The following is a 21,989-nucleotide window of genomic DNA, read 5'->3' on the forward strand; positions in this document are numbered from 1 at the left end:
AGCCATACATAATCACCGGTCTAACAATAGTCTGGCATAATTTTTCTTTTAGCTTTATAGGTATTTTATTTATTGTAAATAGCCACAGTAAAAAAAATAAAAAATTAATTAATTATTTATTAACACGGGCAGGATATCAACCAAGACCTCGTGCGCACTACAAAATATTCTAACCATTGCACTACGGGTGCTTTATTCATCACATTGTCTTATTTTAACAGTCCCTACAACGTAAAAATAACAGTGCTTAAAAATAAAAATAAATTCTACAATATACTCAACCATTGTAGAACAAACTTTGTCTGCGTCCGTCCTCCTCGTGGTTACACGCTGTGGGAGCCTCTCTTGTACCAAACGTAAGGAAATGTTGTCTGTATAATCTGAAAAACAATTTGATGTTATAAATCAATCAATTCGGGGTTTATGACTGGTTTAAGTAATCACAGTGAAATAATCATAATTGCGCCTACCATCCATTTTTTATTTAGCGTATTATATTATTATAGTTGGATAATTTAAATAGCGCCATTTTTGAGAAAATCACCGCAAGGGCGCTGTACAATAAATAAATATCCCTGCACGTCTCGCAGCTACAGAGCGCATGGACGATTGAAAATCTAATTCCTCCTTTCCAATTATGATATGTTTCAATTATAACAGATAGGAGCTAGATTACGGCACGTCTTGCAGCTACAGAGCGCATGGATGGTAAGTAATCTAGCCCCCACTTACATTATGTTTTGATTTGACAATGAAGTTAAGTGTTTGAATGATATTTGTTTATTTATGTAGCTGCTCCAAATTTAATTTACTTTGTCCCCATTTAGATGTTTTTAATACAAAATTTTGTGACTTCAAAAAAAAACTCTTTGAAACACTGTAAAATGAAACATTTGTCAGTGTGTAATAAGTTTATGTTCCTTTAATTATGTTTCTTTTATTATGATATCAAAATTTCCTCATCCCTTAACCTTCTTACGAGTTTTTTTTTTTCGCATGTCTTATATAATATATTATTTTTCTCTTTACTGTGTAACATGTTCTCTCATTATATTTGTGAAAATTTTTAACTGGATGTATGTACTATTTTTTTATATTTTGTATTCTTATATAACAACTGTTGTTTTTCCTTAATAAATAAAAAATAAAAATAAAATATTTAAATGAATACATAATATTTTTTTTTTTAAAATAGGAGTTCAACAAGTCATGGACCGTTGAAATTCTAGACCCCATTTACAAAATTGACATAATTGATGGTTGATATTATTTTGCCCCTCGGCAATTCGGAAACAAGAGACAGCAAATGTAAACATTGGAATAAACAGATCTGTTAACCATTCATAGGATACATTGTTTGCGTTGATATGTCTTACATGTGATTACGTTTTATAAACGACCTCGAAAAATTGTTCCAAACCAACTTTCTTATGTATGCTGATGATCTCAAAACCTTTAGGACCGTTGCAAGTATTGGGGATTGCTTGTCATTACAGTTAACTCTTGATTCACTCAAAACATGGTGTAAAAACTGTCAATAAATGTGAAAAAAAAGTATTAATTTGGTACTCACCAGAAGAGGGGACGTACCTACTCAATTTAATTATCATATTTCTATTATTAGGTATGAATTACATGTAAATTTATTTGTGAACTTAGTGACAATATGCAATGGCGATTGGATTTTTTAAAATTCTCTCTTTGATATAACCCAGATTCAGTTCCATCTTCCTCATAATAACCAAATTCGACTGAATATTTTACTACTTATTAAGAAGTGATCATTGCTTGATTACCTGTGTGCTTTGAGCATGGTGACCCAGGCCTGAAAACACTCCTGGGTTTTGGCTCGCAGATGGTAGATGAACTCTTCGGCATCGATGTCTATCCGTCGTCGGTTGGCTTTGGCGGATATGACAGACAGGCCGATGTCCACGGACCCGTGGAGGCGCCCGCGGGAGATGTCGGTCGGCCCGCGAGAGTAAACCAAGATGCCGGCGTCGACGACAAAATATCGCTAGATACAAAAAGACAAAACAATCAACAATGTTTCTGGTATGTCCGTATGTTTGTAGACAGGCTTGACTTCACACCCTGGGGAGTGATTAAGATCTAAATTAAACGCACGGAAGCATGTTTTTTTTTTTTTATGTTGCAAAAAAGTGCCTATGAAGCTCATGAAATGTTAAAATGTGGTGAATCTGAAGACTGTTTACAAGTGGTAGAGAAATTTTAAAACAGAAATGGGTCAGTTAAAGATGATCAACGATCAACGGTCGAGACCTATTTCGGCCTCCTTGTTTAGACAAGCATTTGACTATTTGAGAGCTTGCCAAAGAACTGAACATCTCATACGGGTCCCTGCAAATAATTTTGACTTATGATTTGCGAATGAGATGAGTGAGCAGTGGCGATTTTTCAGATGAGGAAAGTGAGACTCCGCCTCACTTAAAAAATCATACCCACACGTTCATTATGCGGCGCATTGAATAAAAAGCTTTAATATAAAAATATATTAACGTAAAAACAACCCTATTCCCTTGTCCAAAATACAGTTTATTGCAAAGCAAAGGAAATACACACGACGTCTTCAATATATTTAATTTAGTCTCTCTTTCAGAAAATACGTGCTGCAAGCAAAAAACATATTTATTTTCATGTGTTTAAGGTTGAATTTGGAAAAAAATTATATCATTTAGGCGCAAAGTAAACGAGCCTCAAACGTTTGAAGAAAATCATAATTGTACCCACGCTTATGCTACCTTTAAAAAAAATAGTAATGTACCATAGGTAATCAATATTGATGATTATAATAGTCTAGCAGAATTGTAGTATAAAATATATTGTAGCCTCACTTGACATTTAATTCAAAAACCGCCACTGAGTGAGTGGGAAATTTGTTCCCAGACTTTTGAATAGCAAACAGAAGGAAAATCCTGTGCCAGATTGCACGGAATTTGACACAGATCTGGACTTCATAACCAAAATTATAACTGGTGATGAAAATTAGGTGTATGGCTATGACCCTGGGATGAATATTCAGAGTTTCCAATGGAAAACGAGTGGCTCTCCTTGCCCTAAGAACGCGCGTCAGTCGAAGTCGAATAAGTTCATAGTGAGGGCATAGTGCGAACAGAGTTTGTTTCAAGGGGAACAACTGTAAACTCCGAATATTACAAGATACGATGCACGGAGAAAGAGATAAGAAAAATGGGTCAATGGCTTTGATGACAATGTGCCAAGCCACACCTCGCTTTTGATGAGTGTTTGGCCGAAAAAAGGTTCCTGTCTATTCACATCCGACTCACCGGATTTAGCACCATGCGACTTCGGGCTCTTCCCAAAAATAAAGACCGGGCTAAAAAGAAAACGTTTTGACACCATTCCCAAGGTTGAGAGAGCCACAACGGAGCAGCTGAAGGCTCTTATGAAAGAAGAATTCTAGAAATTTAAACTTTGATGCAACAAACATGCGTCGCAAGACTGCAGCGAGTATGAAAGAAACAAAATCATAAGCGAATTTGGTATACAACACAATATGTTAGCGTGTTCTATGAATGAAACCATTGTGTTATAATATGAGTATGTACATATAAACTTTTTATGATTTTTTTTCTAGTTTATCTACTGTATATTATAAGTGTTTATTTGTACACAATATTTATTTATTTATTTATTATATATACGGCCTAAGCCAATTACAGCAGTTACATGAAGAAACATAATGCAAGAAACGGAACAAAAATAACATAAAGCTATTTAGCAAAGTTAAGTATGTTGAAAATGCATTTAAGGTCCATCACAGTTCTACGTCTCTCCAATGAAGACAGATTAAGAGATTGCTCTATTTCAAAATAGAAATAATTACCCCTTTGTAATCCGATCAACCATGCCACTTTTCTTAGAAAATATGTATTTTTTGTAAAGTAAAAGGCACTACGTGCCATGTATATTGATAAATAAATAAATATACCAATACCGCATAGGATTTTGGGGAATCCCAATACTACATTATACTGAAATAATGCTAAACACAGCAGTGATAAGAGGGGTCTTTTTTTAAAAAATAATTTTAACGGCGTGTCACCTTAAACGTGTTTTGCCAGTGTCGTATAAAATATTTTAAAAATATAAACTTATAAAGGTTGGGTAAGGAGGACACCACAGACAAATTTGATTGATTTTGATACCTTCCAATAATAATTTGAGGACAGGAAGTTTAGGAGGGTGAAGAAGGGTTTGCATGTTAGAAAGAAGGTGGGAGTGATTGGATATTTCACGAAGGAAGGGAATCCATCATTGATCGGACAGAAGAGCAATATGCGGTTGAGATCCTCTTCACAAGCGGGGTCTAACTGTACATAATAAATACCTTGTGCCATCCTTTGAGAGGCCATTTCCTCTTCTTGTGAAGGAACCCGTTGAACAACTCCGGTTTCCTCTCGAACCTCTGGCCATCCTTCAATCCCTCCAGAACCTCCCATTCGGACCCTCGGCGCCTGAAAGAGAGTCTTCAATTTATATATTTACAGTCTTATGGCGGGAACACAGGCATCGTTATTGATAACAGTGAAGTATTTATTGAATTTTAATTTAAACTTTTAATTTTAACTTTTACTTTTACAAACTCTTCTGAATATTAATTTATTATGATAATGATAAATTGAATTATTAATTTATCATGAAAATTATAAATCACAACTCGTAGCGTTTGAAAAGTGACAGGAGGCCACAGAGACATACATATTTCATAGGCCCAAAAATTTTTAATTCTTTTTTTACTGATAATATTTCATTGATTTCATTAACTTTCAAAATTCATTGATTTCATTAACTTTCAAAATGTTCCTTCTTTTAAAAAAAAAACACGCACTATCCTGGATTCAAACTAAAGATATGAACTCTTTTTTTCTATGATATATTTTGTTGCCCTTTAAGGAATATTTTTGTATTTTTTTAAATATTTTTTTATTTCCTTTTTTAATTACTATAAAAAAAAAATACCATATAATCTTATCTTTCTTATGTTACACAAAAATATTATAACTGTCCATTATTTATTATAGGTGCAAAAATTCATTTACATTTTTTGTATACCCACGAATATGCCTTTGTGGGATTTTTTCGTTTACTATTTTTACTATTAATATGTATTTCATTGCTATGTAATTGTGTTTTATTTTTTTAATAATCGGTTTTACCTCTTATGTATATTGTAAAAAAATAATTTTAAAAAATAAAAAAAATTATAAAAATGTAAACAAACGACACATAGAAAAAGGAAGCTATCTACAATACTCTATAAAATCCATAGACATTGATGAAAAAAAATCCGATGACGTCACAAAACATCCGAAGACGTCATACTTAACGACGTCACGAATTGTTTGTTTTTGGCACCATTCAAATTACTAGAATTTAATCCTTTATATCTCCCTTATTTCTTAACAGATTTTAATAAGAATAGTACCGATCGGCTTGTGATTTTTTAGATTAATTTATTAGCTAATAAAAAAATCCACGATAATTTCACATTGTATAAATGGACAATGTCCGTAAATGGATAAATAAATAGATACAGCCGATGCAGATGATATAATATGCTTCTAATATCAATGAAACATTCAGCGTCTCGCGCAAGCCCACCTGTTGTTCCGGTGCTTCCTGTGTTGCTGCACTGGCGCGGGCGCGGGCGCGCGGCGCGCGGGGCGCAGCTCCCCGCTCTCGGCGGACAGGCTGTTGGTGTCCCCCGAGTTGTCCGAGTCTGAGCCGGCCTTGGCGCCCCCGATGCGCACCCCGCGGGACTTCTTGCTGCTCGAGTCGCCTGCGGAAACGACGCAAGTCAGAAACACGAAGAAGCTGTGCGGGAAGTGGAGAGGTGGGGGATAGTGAGTTCTGTTTAAATCACGTCTGAAGAAACATCTCTTTTCTCTTTCTAAATCTATCCTCTTTCCTTTACTTTATTCCCTTTTCCCATCGGAGACAAGTATCGATATTGTAATTTTACGATAAATTAAGTGAGGTCAAAAGAACCCAACAAAATATAAACACTCGTTCAGCAACACAAATTAACTGTATTGTCCCGTTTGTATCAACCGCCTTTGGTAAAATGTAAAAAGCAATATAATGTAAGTGCTCCAAAAATTGTTAATGATTTATTGCCAAATATAAAAGACTCAAAATATGAAACAAATTTTAAAATAAAAATAACTGCACATATAAATATTGTAGCGAAAGATTTTTTTGAAAAATATATGTAAATCAAAACACGTAGTACTTTATATAATTGGTACACATATTATTCATATTTTTGTGTATTTCATTGCTTTATATTTGTTTTATTATATATTATACTATATTATTTATGTTTAAGTAACATGTATTCTTGGCACATATTCAGAGTGTTCTTTAAACCCCGTCACGTCGGAAACTACGATGATCAGTATGGGCAAGAGGACATATAAGCATATTTAAAAAAATATTTAGAACAAAAAAATTGTTTTTAAATAAAATATTAAAAAAAACAAATGATTGCTTATTTCTGCAGGGGAGAAGTGAGAAGAGCGCGGCGCAGTGTCAGACTCCCCCCTTCCCCCTCCTCGTTTCGCCCCTTCAGAAGTAAGCAACCATTTGCTTTTTTTAATGTTTTATTTTTTTAAATTTTATTCATTCTAAAAAAATATTTTTATGTGCCAATAAGTCTTCTTGCTCATACTGATTATCGTGGTTTCGGATGTGACAGGGTTTAAAGAACACCCTGTATATACTTTATATTTGTGTAATAACGATTTTTATTTTCTTACATTTGATTAGCTAGGCATTTATAATTAAGAAGTTTTAGTTTTTCTTTTTTATGTTTTGTTTTATTAGTAAAGGACTACTTATGCTCTAAAGATAAAAAATCTCCATCTTAGAACAGGCTGAACCATGTTAGATGGAGACTATCATAAACAGAGAACACTCCGTTTTCATTTTACATTAATTAGTTTTATATAGATTCCCTGTTGTTAAGTATGTATACTATTTTTTTGCAATAAATTAATAAAATAAAATAAATTATTTCATTATTACTGCCTATTCCATTTTTGCATTTATTTAGCTTTATTTTTTCTCAAATACATTTTGAACTAAAATAATATAAATAACACATTTTACTTTATTGGTTAGTTGGAAGAAATTGCTATTTGGCAATAAGCCCGCCAAAGTACAAAAATATATATGTACAAGTAGTATTACATATTTTTATAATTAATTGAATACTGCCAGTTCACGGAATATTGAGGATCTGCATCATTTTAGAACAATATAATGTATAATAGAACAATATGATGGTCGATAGATTATAACGATCGATAATTTGTTGAAATAAATAATCGATAATTCGTTAAAAAATATCGATAAATGGTTAAACTATTTAGGTACTCGTACTCAAAACATCATAGATAAATCGTTAAAAAATATCGATAAATTGTTGAGAACGACAATTTGTTTAAAGGAATCCTCGAAAGATCGTTGAAAAATATCGATAAATTGTTGAGAACGATTATTTGTTTAAAGGAATCCTCGAAAGATCGTTTAAAAATATCGATAAACCGTCGTTTTTGTCCAGCAGACCATTTTTAACGAAATTGAGTTAAGTGTACAGAAGTTCTAAAAAAGCCTTTATTTATTGTGAATGCATCTTCATCTTATTCTTAGAGGTGGGAGTCAGTACTGTTCAAGCTCCTGACGTCACTGCGACCTGTGAAGATCTATTGTGACGGGTCCCCGTGAATAGTTCTCGCCCTCTAAGTGCAGGTCTATGAAGATCCTGGCTACTGTGTGGAAGGCGAGAGTTTACATTTTGCTAAATCTTCCCCTCCAACCCCAGGTCTATAAAGAGCCTGGCTACTGTGTGGAAGTGCGAGGGTTTACATTTTTCTAAATCTCCCCCTCCAACCCCAGATCCTTAAAGTGTCGGGCTCTTAGGTAGGGGGCGAGCTCTTTAATATCCTCAGGTTTAACCAGTGATCTCCCGAGGATGAGGCTTCTTGTGAATGCACCTACATCATATTATCCATATTTCCAGTTAAAATAAAATATATTTAGCAGTCCTGAATAATAATAATTTGCATCTTCTTTTAATTGTATTTTAACTGTAAATTGAATAAGTATATTAAGCCTAAGATTGTGTTTTATTTGATTATCTCAAAACACCAAATTGTAACATGGACACTAATGGAGGGAAGGCTTCAATTGTTTAAGAGGTTTTTTAACGGATTTTGTTTTTTTGTCTGTTGGACAAAAACATCTGAAGCGACGAAATGGTTAAGAACGATAGTTTGTTGAAATAAATCATAGATAAATCGTTAAAAATATCGATGATTGGTTAAGAACGATAGTTTTTTTAAAAAATAAATCATCGATAGATCCTTTACAAATATCGATACATGGTTAAAAACGATATTTTTTTAAAGAAATCATCGAAAATTCGTTTAAAAATATCGACAAATTGTTGCGAACGATAATTTGTTGAAAGAAATCTGATTATCCGACATTAATCGTTAAAAAATATTGATAAGTTTTTGAGAACGATAATTTGTTGGAAAAATCATAGATAAATCGTTAAACATATCGATAAATGGTTAAGAACGATAATTTGTTGAAAGAAATCGTTAAAAAATATTGATAAGTTTTTGAGAACGATAATTTGTTGGAATAAATCATAGATAAATCGTTAAACATATCGATAAATGGTTAAGAACGATAATTTGTTGAAAGAAATCGTTAAAAAATATTGATAAGTTTTTGAGAACGATAATTTGTTGGAATAAATCATAGATAAATCGTTAAACATATCGATAAATGGTTAAGAACGATAATTTGTTGAAAGAAATTGTTAAAAAATATTGATAAGTTTTTGAGAACGATAATTTGTTGAAAGAAATCATCGAAAAATGACGATAAATTGTTAATAACGATAATTCGTTGAAAGAACTCATCGTAAAATCGTTGGAAAATATCAATAAATTGTCAAGTTCGATAATTTGTCGCAAGAAATCGTGGATAAACAGTTGAACATTATAAAAAATATATTTATAATTTATGAGAAGAAATCATAAATAAATAGATAGTTTCATTAGTTCAATTAATTGTTTTAAAATAATATTGATCAATCGTTAATAAATACATAGTGCAGATATATTAACTCTTTATTAGACTATGATATGAAACGGGTAATGAGTAATGAGTAATAAGCGAGGTTATTGTTAGTATCAGAATAATTAGGACCGCAGTCGAAAGATTTCTTGGCGCAAACTGCGGATCAATTGAAAATAATCAAGACAGACATAAACCACTTGACATAGAAAAATGGCCCATTTCAAACGAGTGAAAAATCTACACGGCACAACCAAATAACATTGGGCCGATTTATTTTTGCTTTAAGTATTACATAATAATCATGTTTTTATTGTTTTTGCTTTTTACTGCGTATTTTAATATTAACAATTTACAACAGGGATGGAGAATACCTTAAATAAGGGAATATGGAAGTCTAGGCATTTACAGGGCTAATGACCTGTCATTGGCTGGTTTAAGTGGCCACTTTACACACTGTGAGACATTCACCATTTTGACCATGTTTGAACATCCATATTTCTTCAATTCTTCCATTTGTTGATTTTAGTGAAGTTAAAGAGCTGAAACCTTTATTGTTGTGAAGAGATTCATCTGACTGAATTATTTCACATACTAAGCAACGCCTGAAAACCATTTTTTATTTTTAATTTGTTTTTTGTTGTACGTATGTATTATTTTTTACTATATACTTAGTTGCTACTAAGTATTTTACTGGGTTTTTACTATGTATTTTACTACATTATTTACAATTAACATATTACAACAGAGATGAAGAACATTTTAGAGAAGGTAATATAGAAGTCTAGGCATCTACAGGGCTTATGACCTGTCATTGGCTGGTTGAAGACGTATAGAAATTGAAAAAAGGTGTTTTTACACTAGAATATTTCATAGTCCCTGTAGCTCAATCACAAATAACTATCGACGTGCTTAAAAACATGCTAAGCATTTGAGCGATCACAATGAACAATAATGAACATGCTTAAGTTATCGCAGCCATAAGTCAACGCTCGTGTCGGTTTGTTTTTTGTTTTCCTCGTAAATAAATACATTCACTGGCGAAAAATCGGCGTTTACTATAAAAAATAATAAAATATATTGCATTTGCAAAATAGAAAGAAGTATTTGCCTTGCCAACCGCCGGCTAAATGCAATAAATAGTATGAAAAATAATAAATAAATAAATAAAAATAGCAGTTTTGGAATATTTTCCATATTTACACCGGTGAAATTCAAATGTGATTGCGCAGCAGGATTGTACGTCGCGAAACGTAAATATTTTGACATTTAATACCAGGTGTTCACGGATGTTGTATTGTGATCGCGAATACGATAAACAATCATGGTGACAAATTGTTATCACGTCGCTAATTAGCACGTCGATAGTTTTTTTTTTTTTTTTTTTCAATAAAAACCTTTATTAACGTAAAAAAACACAAAACATGCAGCAAAAAAATTGGAACAATTTAGGTTGAATTTGCCTAAAAAGAGTCTGGCTCTTGTGTTTGGCAAGTTTACAAAATATTATAAAAAAGAAACAAAAAATGCAAAACAAAATAATAAAATAAATAAAAATTAAACAATTGTAAAAATTGAGAAAACTTAATACTAATAACAAGTAAAAAAAAAAAAAAAACACAAAATTTATAAACTGAAATACACGGGCACATTTATTTGTGATTAAGCTACAGCTTTGCTGAAAAGCCCATTTGGTTTTTAGTTTAACAAAAAACGTGTAATGGACGGTTTCGGTTTACGCTCGCAATTCTCACAGCCCGCTGCATTGCAGCAAACTGTATCTAAGTTCGTGGTTAATAATCACAGAATGTTTTTTTTTCCGTATGAGCGACTCTATTAGGTTATTACTCTGAGCTTAATAGGCTAGTCGTATTCAGGGTCAAAATCTTCCGCGTCTTGGCCGGGAATGTCATCTGAACCTCGATTATGAACGCTATCTTCATCTGTATATATCGAGACGGTATACTTAACTTCTGCACTATCTGTATCTGCCTCGGTATGTTCTACCTACTTGTCATATCGACATCTTATAATCGAAACAAGCCAATGGAATGACCGCAAACAATTAGTCCGCGTTCCTTACGTCATTACATTTAAAATAGTTCTCATTTTTATTTTAAATAGGCTTCTGTAGTAAAAAGTGCTCACTTCAAAGCGATTATAAACTCCAATAAATCCCAATTCAAGCAAAAAATGCTCGCTTGAACATGAATTTTGTATGACTTTTGGAAATTATCTAGACGGTGCGCATAACTATCGTCTGTATGTATCTATCGACCGCCTACAAAACCGGCTCCTTTAACGTCTCGATACATACACTCGGAAAGATAGTAAAACAGATGGAAAAAATATTATAAATAAATTATTTTTTAGAGTGGTAATTTTCTAACGCCTAGATACTCTTATTTGTTAATAGGACAGAACCTAGCGGCATTATTTTAACATCTAGGCGTTTGTTTTATTAAAGTGACAGTTATGTCGGAATAAAATTCGACTTCAAAACTTACTTATTTCTGTCCCATATTTTTAATAGGCTTTTAAGAAAAAAAGTGCCAACCTCAAAACGATTAAAATTTTTAATAAATCATAATTAAAGGAAAAATTGCTCGGTGGAACAAAATTTTCGTTGCTTTTAATGCGTAGATAAACGTATCGAGGGGTTCTAGACCCGTCGGTATAAACCGATGTACTTACATCAAAACTTGATGGGGGGGGTATCGGTAGTGTACCTTTATAGTCGGTCGGGAGACTTTTATCTTCAACTATGACGTCATACTGAAGCTATGTCATTTTAGAGCGTAGATATGTGTACTGTGACGTACGCTTCACCTTGTTTCATATCGATGTACCTACCCAAAACTTGAATGTGGGGGGTCGGTAGAGTATCTTCGTAATCGCTAGAGAGAATTTATCTTCAACTATACCGTCAAGGTGAAGGTATGACCTCTTTATCTTCCCGTCATAATTGAGGCCCTGATTCAAACAGCAAGGGCCACAGAGGCTTCGCAGATGTGGTTCTTTCGGATTATATAGGCGTTCAGATTAAAAGTTTTGGACTATCGAGGCCCTTATTGACTAATCCAACTAGTGTTAAAGCATTTTTTCATTTTGTGAGCGAATGGGTGAAAGAATGGGAGGAACTAGGTAAAGGCCTACCATGAGTACTAAATCAGTTTAAGATAAAAGGATACATACTTGGGTACTAGCATCGGTTGTCTGAACTGAACTCTTGTCCGTCTGTGCTGTTCTTGTCCCATAGAAGGGAAGTGGTAAATTACAAATCTAAATAGTAGACTAACCCGAGAGAACCACGCGCCGACCATTCTCTAGGACCCGTTTCGTCTGCTCTATGGTCTGAGAGATTGTTAGGACGATTAGGGTCTTTGCATAGGATTGTTTCTACTGTTGGTATTAGGAAAATGGTTTTTGCGAGGGATTCATTATTATGACGAGAAGTAATTTCGCCTGAGTTCGATAGGGATCATGTTAGGATCTGTGTTAGGATTTTGCCAGTAGTGTCTTGATAATTTGACGTTCCTCTGTGATTTGGTATAGATACGTATTGTTTTTCTTCTATTGCTTGAGTGCATGTTGTATAAGGCAAATTATTGTAATGTTTCCTATATGTATTTGGGTTTTGTGTCGTTTGATTTGTTTGTATTACTACGTTCTTCTTCCTTTCCGAGGCGGGATCTGGAGCGTGCGGCCGCGGTCTCAATTTGGAAGTAACACTGTATTCCTTCACTGTCATACTGGGAAATTAGAAAAAGGTGATTGTGCTGACCACGTGTATTTGATTAATCACAAATTGACAATACTCCAGTGAGGGGTACAATGAAAGCTTTTAAAGTTTCTTTGTTTGGTTATTTTCGCAGTTTGATTGTAAATAAATATTAAATTTTCGCTTAATTAGTTTAAAAAAAGTGATATGTGAACCTGAAGAAAGACATACTTGAACAATTGGAAATTAATACATATCTAAATAATCCTAATTTTAAAATAATAAATGAACAAACCAACCTAATATCTTAACCACTATTAAACATATTTAAATAGACTGTTATTCTTCACTTTGTTCCTTTTTGTACACGCTTATATGACGCGTAATTAATAGATGAATCATGTTACAATTGCATTTATATATTTTGATAAGAAATTCTTTAAAATAGAAATATTGTATAATAATACATTTATGTTCATATAAATTTCCTCATAATATTTCAATCATGTTTTAAAATTAAAATGAACAGCAACCTATTATAATATTATTGATATTTTTTCGACAACAATTATCTAAATTTACAAAACTATAAAACTTCATTAATTATCTCACAATACATACTTGTATGTCAATAAATACTTACTTTGTTATATTTTCCCCGAAATTCAAATATAAATACCTAAATTCCCCATTATCCATTAAACACTTAGCCTCACCCTTAACCATTGGTTTTTCCCTCAATTATGATTAATGTACATGCTATAGTTCATAAGATTATTTTTATTTTCTACTTAAGTACCTTGAATTATATAACTATATAAGGACATTCAATCCAAATAATCTTCACATTCGTTTGAAAATGCCCTAATAAGGCGAAACAATTGTCACGAAGTTTTTATTTTTGTATGTTTATATTTGTAAAAAATAAAATAAAGTGTTCAGTAGACTCAAATCAGTGTTTGATTTCTAATTATAAGTTTAAAGACATAAGTCTTTATGAACAGTTTCGGGAAAGGGGTGGATGCTTTCATTTTATCTAGGCCCCGCTGCACATTGAAATAATATAACAAGGAATGTGTTAAAACAGAAAAACGTAGTAGATTGTAAACGTATTTCTTGTAGCAAATAAACATTGCCGTTATTATTATTTAAATCTGAGAAAATAATTACATTAAAAGGTACTAGCCTCGCTCATTATAGTATTTATAATGCAAGGCTAGCACTTTTATGACCTCTTACTGCGAGTTTCAAGAAGGATTTTTTTAAACATTGTAATAACTATCATTCAAGGAAAGAACTCATAGATTTTTTTAAATATTTTTTTATTATACACGACTTACTGTCTTTTATTGAAATTTTTTATGCCTAAATCTATATAACTATATTGATATTGTTTAGTGTATTTATACTCATAAATATTGTTTTACATTTTTATTTAATTGTTCGTTTTCAAGTTTATTTTGTTAAACTGATTAAAAATTTGATGATCACAACATTAATTTTTTTGTTTTATATTTCTTCCCGGTATATGTTAAATTTATAACTACCATTAAATAATACAAAATTAGCAAAGGCTGTAGATTTACAGTTTTTTAATTAACATCTACAGTTTTTTTAAGCGTGTATACAGTTTTACTCTAGGGTGGGGTTGGCAACACTGGTACACACTAACACAAAATAAATATACAGTCAAATCTGATTCGCGATTATAAAGCCTATCTTCATCGGTACATACAGAGACACATAACTTCTGTATCTTCTATTATTTTATCTCTATCTACCTCGGTATATTATACCGGCTTGTCATCTCGACATCTTATGATCGAATCCAACCAATGAATGACCCCGAAAATTTCATCATAATCATTAGACGTCTTTTGTCCAATGGTGAACATAGGCCTCCCCCTTTGGTCTCCATATCTCCCTATCCTGAACCAACCTCATCCAACCACTTCCTGCAACTCGTCATCTTATGTCATCATGTAGGTACATCGATATGAAGGTACACCGATATGAAACAAGGAGAAGCGTATGTCACAGCACACATATCTACGCACAAAAATGACACAGCTTCAGTATGACGTCATAGTTGAAGAATAAAGTCTCCCGACTGACTACAAAGGTATAGTACCGATACCCCCACCATCAAGTTTTGATGTAAGTACATCGGTTTATACCAACGGGTCTAGAACCCCTCGATACGTTTTTTTTTGCAGTCTCAATCCTGGGGATTGGTTTGCAGCAAAGTCCTGCATCTCCTCCTCCATTGGTCTCTATTTTCTGCAGCCTTCTTCAGCTCCACATAAGAGGCGCAGTTAAAATCTTCGCACACTTGTTCTAAATATTCCCGTCGGGGGCGCCCTCTATAATTTGTCCCCTCAGCCATTCCCTCTATGATGTCGTGCAAGAGACCCTCATGGCGCATAATGTGGCCGATCCATCGGGCTCGCCTCTCTGAGATTGTTTTGATTAGGTGCCTAATTTCTTCGATTCTATTGAGAACCTCGTCATTAGTGATGTGGTCTCTCCGGCAAATTCCTAATATTTTTCTGTAGCGCCACATCTCGAAGGCCTCTGGTCTTTTTTTATCTCTTGCGGTAAGGCACCATGTCTCACAACCGTACATCAATATGCGCCATACATATGTCTTGGCAAGTTGGCAAGTTGCTTGCGGAGTTTTAGTTTGATATTATTTGACTCAAAAATCTTTGATTTTTTGCTAAACGCAAGCCTAGCTTGGTGTATGCGGCAGTCGACTTCTCTTTTTGTTCTCCCATCCCAGGTGATCCTGCTTCCAAGGTACACAAACTCTTTCGCGTTTTTCAGAGTTGCTCCTGACATTACTATATTTATTTGTTGCTCATTACGGGCCACAGCCATTACTTTGGTTTTGCTCCTGTTTATTTTCATATTATATTTGTTATTTAATACGCTACGATACGTTTATCTACGCATTAAAAGTGTCAAAAATTTTGCTCCACCGAGCATTTTTTCCTGTACTTATGATTAATTAAAAAATTTAATCGTTTTGAGGTTAGCACTTTTTTTCTTAAAAGCCTATCAAAAATATGAGAGAGAAATAAGTTAATTTTGTAGTCGAATTAAATTCTGACATAACTGTTAGTTTCGGAAACGAGTGGCTAGATGCAGTAACTAAACTAGCTAGATGCTGCCCTATTAACATACAAGAGCATATAGCTGTAAAATTTTACCAATATAAAAAATAAATTGAGTTGTTATATTTTTTCTGTCTGTTTTACTATCTTTCGGAGTGTACGTATCGAGACGTTAAGGGGGCCGGTTTTGTAGTCCCTCAGTAGATAAATACAGACGATATAAAGCATATCATCTTGGCAAGTGTCAAAAGTAAAATAAAAATCATGTTTAAGCTAGTATTTTTGGCTAGAATTGGGATTTATTAGAGTTTATAATCGCTTTGAAGTGGGCACTTTCTATCACAGAAGCCTATTTAAATATAAAAGAGAACTATTTTAAATGTTAACGAAGTAAGGAACGCGGACTAATTTTTGCGGTCATTCATTGGTTCCTTTCAATCATATGATGTCGATATGGCAAGTAGATAGAACATACCGAGGAAGATACCGATAGTACAGAAGTTAAGTATACCGTCTCGATATATACAGATGAAGATAGCGTTCATAATTGAGGCCGAGATAAAAGTGGCCACTTCAAAGCCATTATAAACTCCAATAAATGACAATTCAAGCAAAAAATGCTAGCTTGAACATGATTTTTATATGACTTTTGACAATTACCAAGACGGTTGGTTTTAATGACCGTCCGTATTTATCTACCGAGAGATTACAAAGCCGGCTCTGTAAACGTCTCGCTACGCACACTCATCATCATTCCCTTTCCGCACCTAAGGATGCATAGGGCACTGCATTGATACATAAATCGCAGCGTATCTTGATCATTTTTGTTACATGAAGGTAAGATGATCAGTCTTACGCTTCAGGTGCCAGTCCAAGAACTATGAAATGTTCTAGTGTGAAAACGCCCTGTGGCTAGTGTCTCGGACTCACAGACCAAAGGTCCGTAGTTCGAATCCTACTCTATATACCTACTTGATTCCCATTTTCTTATAGTGAGTTATTTACAACTCGTTGAAAATGGCCCTCAAAATTAAATATTTGGGTAAATTCATAAGAAGGCAAATATGTATTTTTACTTTTAAAAAAAAACAAAAAAAAATAAATTTCAACTATGTCGGGAATTGAACCCGAGACCTCTTGCATGGCAGGCTAACGCGCTGACCATTACACTACTAGGCCGACAAAACACACACTCAAGAAGATAGTAAAACAGGTAGAAAAAATGTAATAACTGATTTTATTTTTTATAGTGGCAACATTTTTACGCCTAGATGCTTTTATATAAGGTGACGGATCAAATGCATTCACTCCACTGAAAAAATGTACACGCAAAACACTTTTACTAAGCTTCGCTCGGATTTTCCGATTTTAGCCAAATGAGCGTTTTACTTTGATGAGTGACGAATCAGACTCATTCACTCCCAAGTAAAATGTTTTTACTTCGATTAGATGGAATGTTCGAGTTCTTACCTTTTGTGGAGAGGTAACCAGGTTCAGTAGAGATGTGTCGAATCCCTGACATTCTTTTTGTACTCCGAATTCTTAATTTCCCCCGGTTAAGGCATTATAATCTGAAAAATTAAAAATTACAAATGAGTCACTAAAACTCTTGGGTTTTGTTAGCAGGACATCTAGTGACTTTACTAATATGCTCACGGTTAAAACACCATATAGCTCACTTGTTCGTCCTCTTTTAGAGTATGCATCCGTGGTCTGGTCTCCCTTCTACGTAGGCCGGATAAATCATATCGAATCGGCGCACATCGTTTGTTAAGAAAAGTAGCATGGATGATTGGCCTCGAGAGGGGAGACTACACCGACGGAGAAATGGAGTCAATGTTAAAAATCTCAAGTCTACAAAGACGTAGAAATAACATTGACTCCATATTTATGTTTAATTTGCTGAATGGCTTAATTGATGCACCATCGCTACTGGAACAAGTGGCATTCAATGTTCCGATCCGCCGGTTGCGAAATAATGTTCCTAGATCAGCACAGCACAAACTATGGCTTGCATGCGCCAATGTCCCGATTGTTTCGTATTGTAAACTCGAGACAAGATCTGGACATTTTGGTTTAAGTATTTATAGATTTAAAAAATCACCAAGATAGACCGGATCTTGTCTTGAGGTGGTAATTTTTATTTTTTTGTCCTAGCTTTAATGTTATTTAGTTGTATTTTATTTTATTAGTGCCTGTATTTATTATAAGAAATTGCATTTACCATCGTTAGAATGGACTGCATAAGTCCGTCAAATAAATAAATAAAAGTTTTTAAAAACACGCAAATACCGTGCGTTTTTTTTTCATTTTAATTTATTTTTTCAATAATATTTACTCATATATTTAATCTTAAGATTAAAGTCCTACCGAACTGTAAGCATACAATGACAAGATGGCGGTAGTGGTTAAGAGTTTATTATTTAGCAAATTACAACAGGGATGGATAATACCTTAAAACATACTTTTTTGTCTTATACTTAGTTCAATAATATAGTCTTATTTTATCTTATTATATTTTATGTTTAATTCTTAATATTTTTAATATTTTCGACACTTGACACTTGTGCAATATTTACACACGTGTCCACCCTCATTCCAATATAACACTCACTCACCCACCCTCTCACTCACTTACCCTCACACAAACACACTAGTATGTATTGTACGTGTATTTAATGTATTTCTGTGGATATCTGTCATTGGTTTTATTCTCTGTATATTTTTGTTACATGTATTACTGTTGATAGAAGGGAATATGGAAGTGTAGGCATTTACAAGGCTTATGACCTGTCATTGGCTGGTTTAAGTGGCCACTTTACACACCGTGCAACATTCACCGTTCTGCCTATATTTAAACATCTATATTTCTTCAATTCTTTGATATTTGTTAAGTTAAAGATCTGAAACCTTTATTTATGCGGGTGAGATTCATCTAATTGAATTATTTCACCTACATACTTTTATTTATTTATTTATTTCACAGTTTAAAAATGTACATAGGTTCTTTGTTTCAGGTCCCGACTAGCTAGGAAATTCCTGTGTTTAAAAAGGACCTTATTTTTACATGTTTTTTTTTTCATTTCATTAAATGATGCGTTAAAAAATTCAAATAATAATAAAATCAAAAAATTCAAAATAGACAAAAATTAGAAAACATACCGATAATAATAAAAATTGCAGCATAAATTTTTTTCCTCCCAGTCATTAAAGGACATGTAAAAAAAATAGGTACTTGTTTATGGTTGAATTCCAAAACGTAAATTTTTTTATTCAAATATGGCATTCTTTTTGCAAACGTCAAACTCCGGTCTTCTCAAAAACGAAGGGGTGTACAATGTATTGAATTTAATACTATTTAAGCATTACCAAAAATCCAGTAAAAATAAATAAATGGGTAGAAATTATAGGGAATTTAAGGAAAGAATTGATTTATTGGGTCCACGTGTAGTATTTAGCTAACATGATAAAAATAAAATAGGAATTAATTCATTAGTTACGTAAACCTTGATGAAAAAGCTTGTTTGGCAAACATCTGGAAATGTCGTATAGTACAATGAACACGTGAATATTGGAAACATAATTCGGATATACAAAACCTGTGTCAGACCAAATCATGGTGTATACAACAGAGGCGAGGATAGATAGAGAAAAAATAAAAATAACAATATCCGATACGCGGATGATACTGTCCTTCTAGCAGATAGTATGGAAAGCCTGTAACTATTATTGGACAAAGTTTACACGGCAAGTTTGAACAAAACAACCAATTTCCTTCGAGTACCTATTAGAAAACTCCAAAATTGATGTAGTCAAGTCCATCAGAGATTTAGGAGTTGTTTTGGACTATAAACTGACATACAACGAGCATATAGATAATACAGTAAATAAATCACTGAAATTACTTGGCTTCATTAACAGAATATCCTCTGATTTTACTAATGTCCGTACAATCAAAACTCTTTATTGCTTAACTGTTCGCCCTCTTCTTGAAAATGCCTCAGTGGTCTGGTCTCCATTCTATGTCAATCGCATAAATCACATTGAATCAGTCCAACATCGCTTGCTTCGAAAAATAGCGTGGATGCTTGGACTAGAGAGAGATAATTATTCTTATGCTGAAATAGAGTCAATGTTAAATATTTATAGTCTACAAAAACGTAGAACTAATATTGACTCCATATATATGTTCGGCATACTAAATGGTATAATCGATGTTCCATCATTACTAGGACAAGTAAAATTCAATATTCCGAAACGTAGATTGAGAAACAATGAAGTACTGTTCATCGATCAGCATAGAACAAACTATGGCCTAAATTCTCCAATGACCCGCCTTTGTCGTATTGTTAACTCAAGACAGGATCTGGACTTTTTTGGTTTTAGTTTACAACGATTTAAACGAGCACTAAATAAATAGTCCAGATCTTGTCTCGATGTCCCTTATGTTTGTCAATGCTTCTTTCTTTTTTCTTTAAATGTTTTAAACTATTCTTTTATTGTAATATTTAAACCTTATAAATTGTATACATGGACAATGTCCGTTAATAAATAAATAAATAAAGGGCTAGAGATGAATATTTCCAAGACTAAATGTATGGTTATTCGGAAAAAGCCACAAACTTTCCCAATGACTTTAAAACTTGGAGCGCAGTGTATTGAGCAAGTTCATCAATATAAATATTTAGGATGCTGGCTGAATGATAAATGGGATCACTCGCAAGAGATCAAAGTCAGAATAGAGGTGGCGCGAGACTTCTTTTTCAGGATGCGTGACCTTCTTTGCAGTAGAGACTTTAATTTAGACCTCCGAATGCGCATTACTCGATGTTACGTCTTCTCGGTACTTTTTTACGGCGTCGAAACGTGGACACTCACCCAAAACACTTCAAAAAAGATCGAAGTCTTTGAAATGTGGTGCTACAGGAGGATATTAAAAATCTCCTGGGTGGATAGAGTCCGAAACGATGATGTTCTCCGACGGATGGAAAAAGATAAAGAGTTACTGAAGACCATAAAGAAAAGAAAACTTGAGTACTTTGGGCATGCGATGAGAGGCGAAAAATATAAAATTTTACAAGTCATTCTACAGGGGAGGATTGAAGGAAAACGCAGTGCAGGTAGAAGGCCCATCTCTTGGCTTAAGAACTTGCGCGACTGGTTCCATTGCAGCACTCAGTCCTTGTTCAGGGCAGCTGCCAATAAAGTAAGAATCGCAATGATGATTTCCAACCTCCATCGGGGAGAGGAACCATAAGAAGAAGAAGAAATCAATATGTTTCTTTCTTGGGTGATGTTGGTGTGTTCCGATGTTTCGGCTACCATTGCAGGAGCCATTTTTAGGGTAAACTGAGTGTTTTGTAGAAAAAGGTATGTGTTTAAGTAAGGTGTATCGTGTCGCAGTCGGCAATAGGCACATTTCTATTCGTAACTTGGGCACCCTGACAAATCTGCAATAGCGGAACACTTTATAGACACCGGACATTTTTTCGCCTTCGAAACGAAAATTTGGAAGCCGGTCTTCGTCCGCAACAATTTTGACATAATATTGAAACAAAATGTGGCGAGTAGTTATTTACGACCACTTAGTTTTATTGCCATTTTGTGTTATGACACTTGATATCTAAAATGGTTTTAGGATGATTGAAACACATAACGTTATTACATCGGTGTACATATTATTATGTTTTGTTTGCTTTGTAATAAAATCGGCCATCGCCGACTGTTACGTGGCGGGAAATTCGGCCCTCACGTCCAGGTCGTCCAGTGGCACCACATATTTTCAGTAAAAAACAAGGGTAAGTTATTTTTTTTAGTAATAAGCTAAATAGGTACTCTGCATGCATGGGTTAAAAAATCAACATTGCAAAAACCCATGTGCTGTGTAAAACTTTGTGCCTTGATGCTCAAAATCTCCTGACGTCAAACCGAATCATCGAAAGGGTCGAGAGTTTCAAATACCTGTAGCTCAATCACTCGATCAGGTTGACGAAGTTAGTCGTACACTCACTTAA

The 21,989-nt window shown here is 33.8% G+C and overlaps 1 protein-coding gene across 1 annotated transcript in view; it reads right to left on the reverse strand.

The window, feature by feature from the left end:
- LOC148276075 (oxysterol-binding protein-related protein 6-like) overlaps positions 1 to 21,989 on the reverse strand; it is a gene marked incomplete at its 3' end in the record, with an annotated part of 65,565 nt that overhangs the window by 27,352 nt on the left and 16,224 nt on the right. The window contains exons 2-6 of the mRNA XM_088234788.1: positions 17,446 to 17,546; positions 5,647 to 5,824; positions 4,373 to 4,499; positions 1,797 to 2,017; positions 283 to 380 (exon numbers count right to left, since the gene is read on the reverse strand). Coding sequence (XP_088090914.1) covers positions 283 to 380; positions 1,797 to 2,017; positions 4,373 to 4,499; positions 5,647 to 5,824; positions 17,446 to 17,497 — 676 coding nt within the window. The remainder of the gene's footprint in view (positions 1 to 282; positions 381 to 1,796; positions 2,018 to 4,372; positions 4,500 to 5,646; positions 5,825 to 17,445; positions 17,547 to 21,989) is intronic.

The sequence above is a fragment of the Micrasema longulum genome, unplaced genomic scaffold (genome assembly GCF_059751315.1).
Source record: "Micrasema longulum isolate JH-2025_06_02 unplaced genomic scaffold, ASM5975131v1 h1tg001289l, whole genome shotgun sequence".
Taxonomy (NCBI): domain Eukaryota; kingdom Metazoa; phylum Arthropoda; class Insecta; order Trichoptera; family Brachycentridae; genus Micrasema; species Micrasema longulum.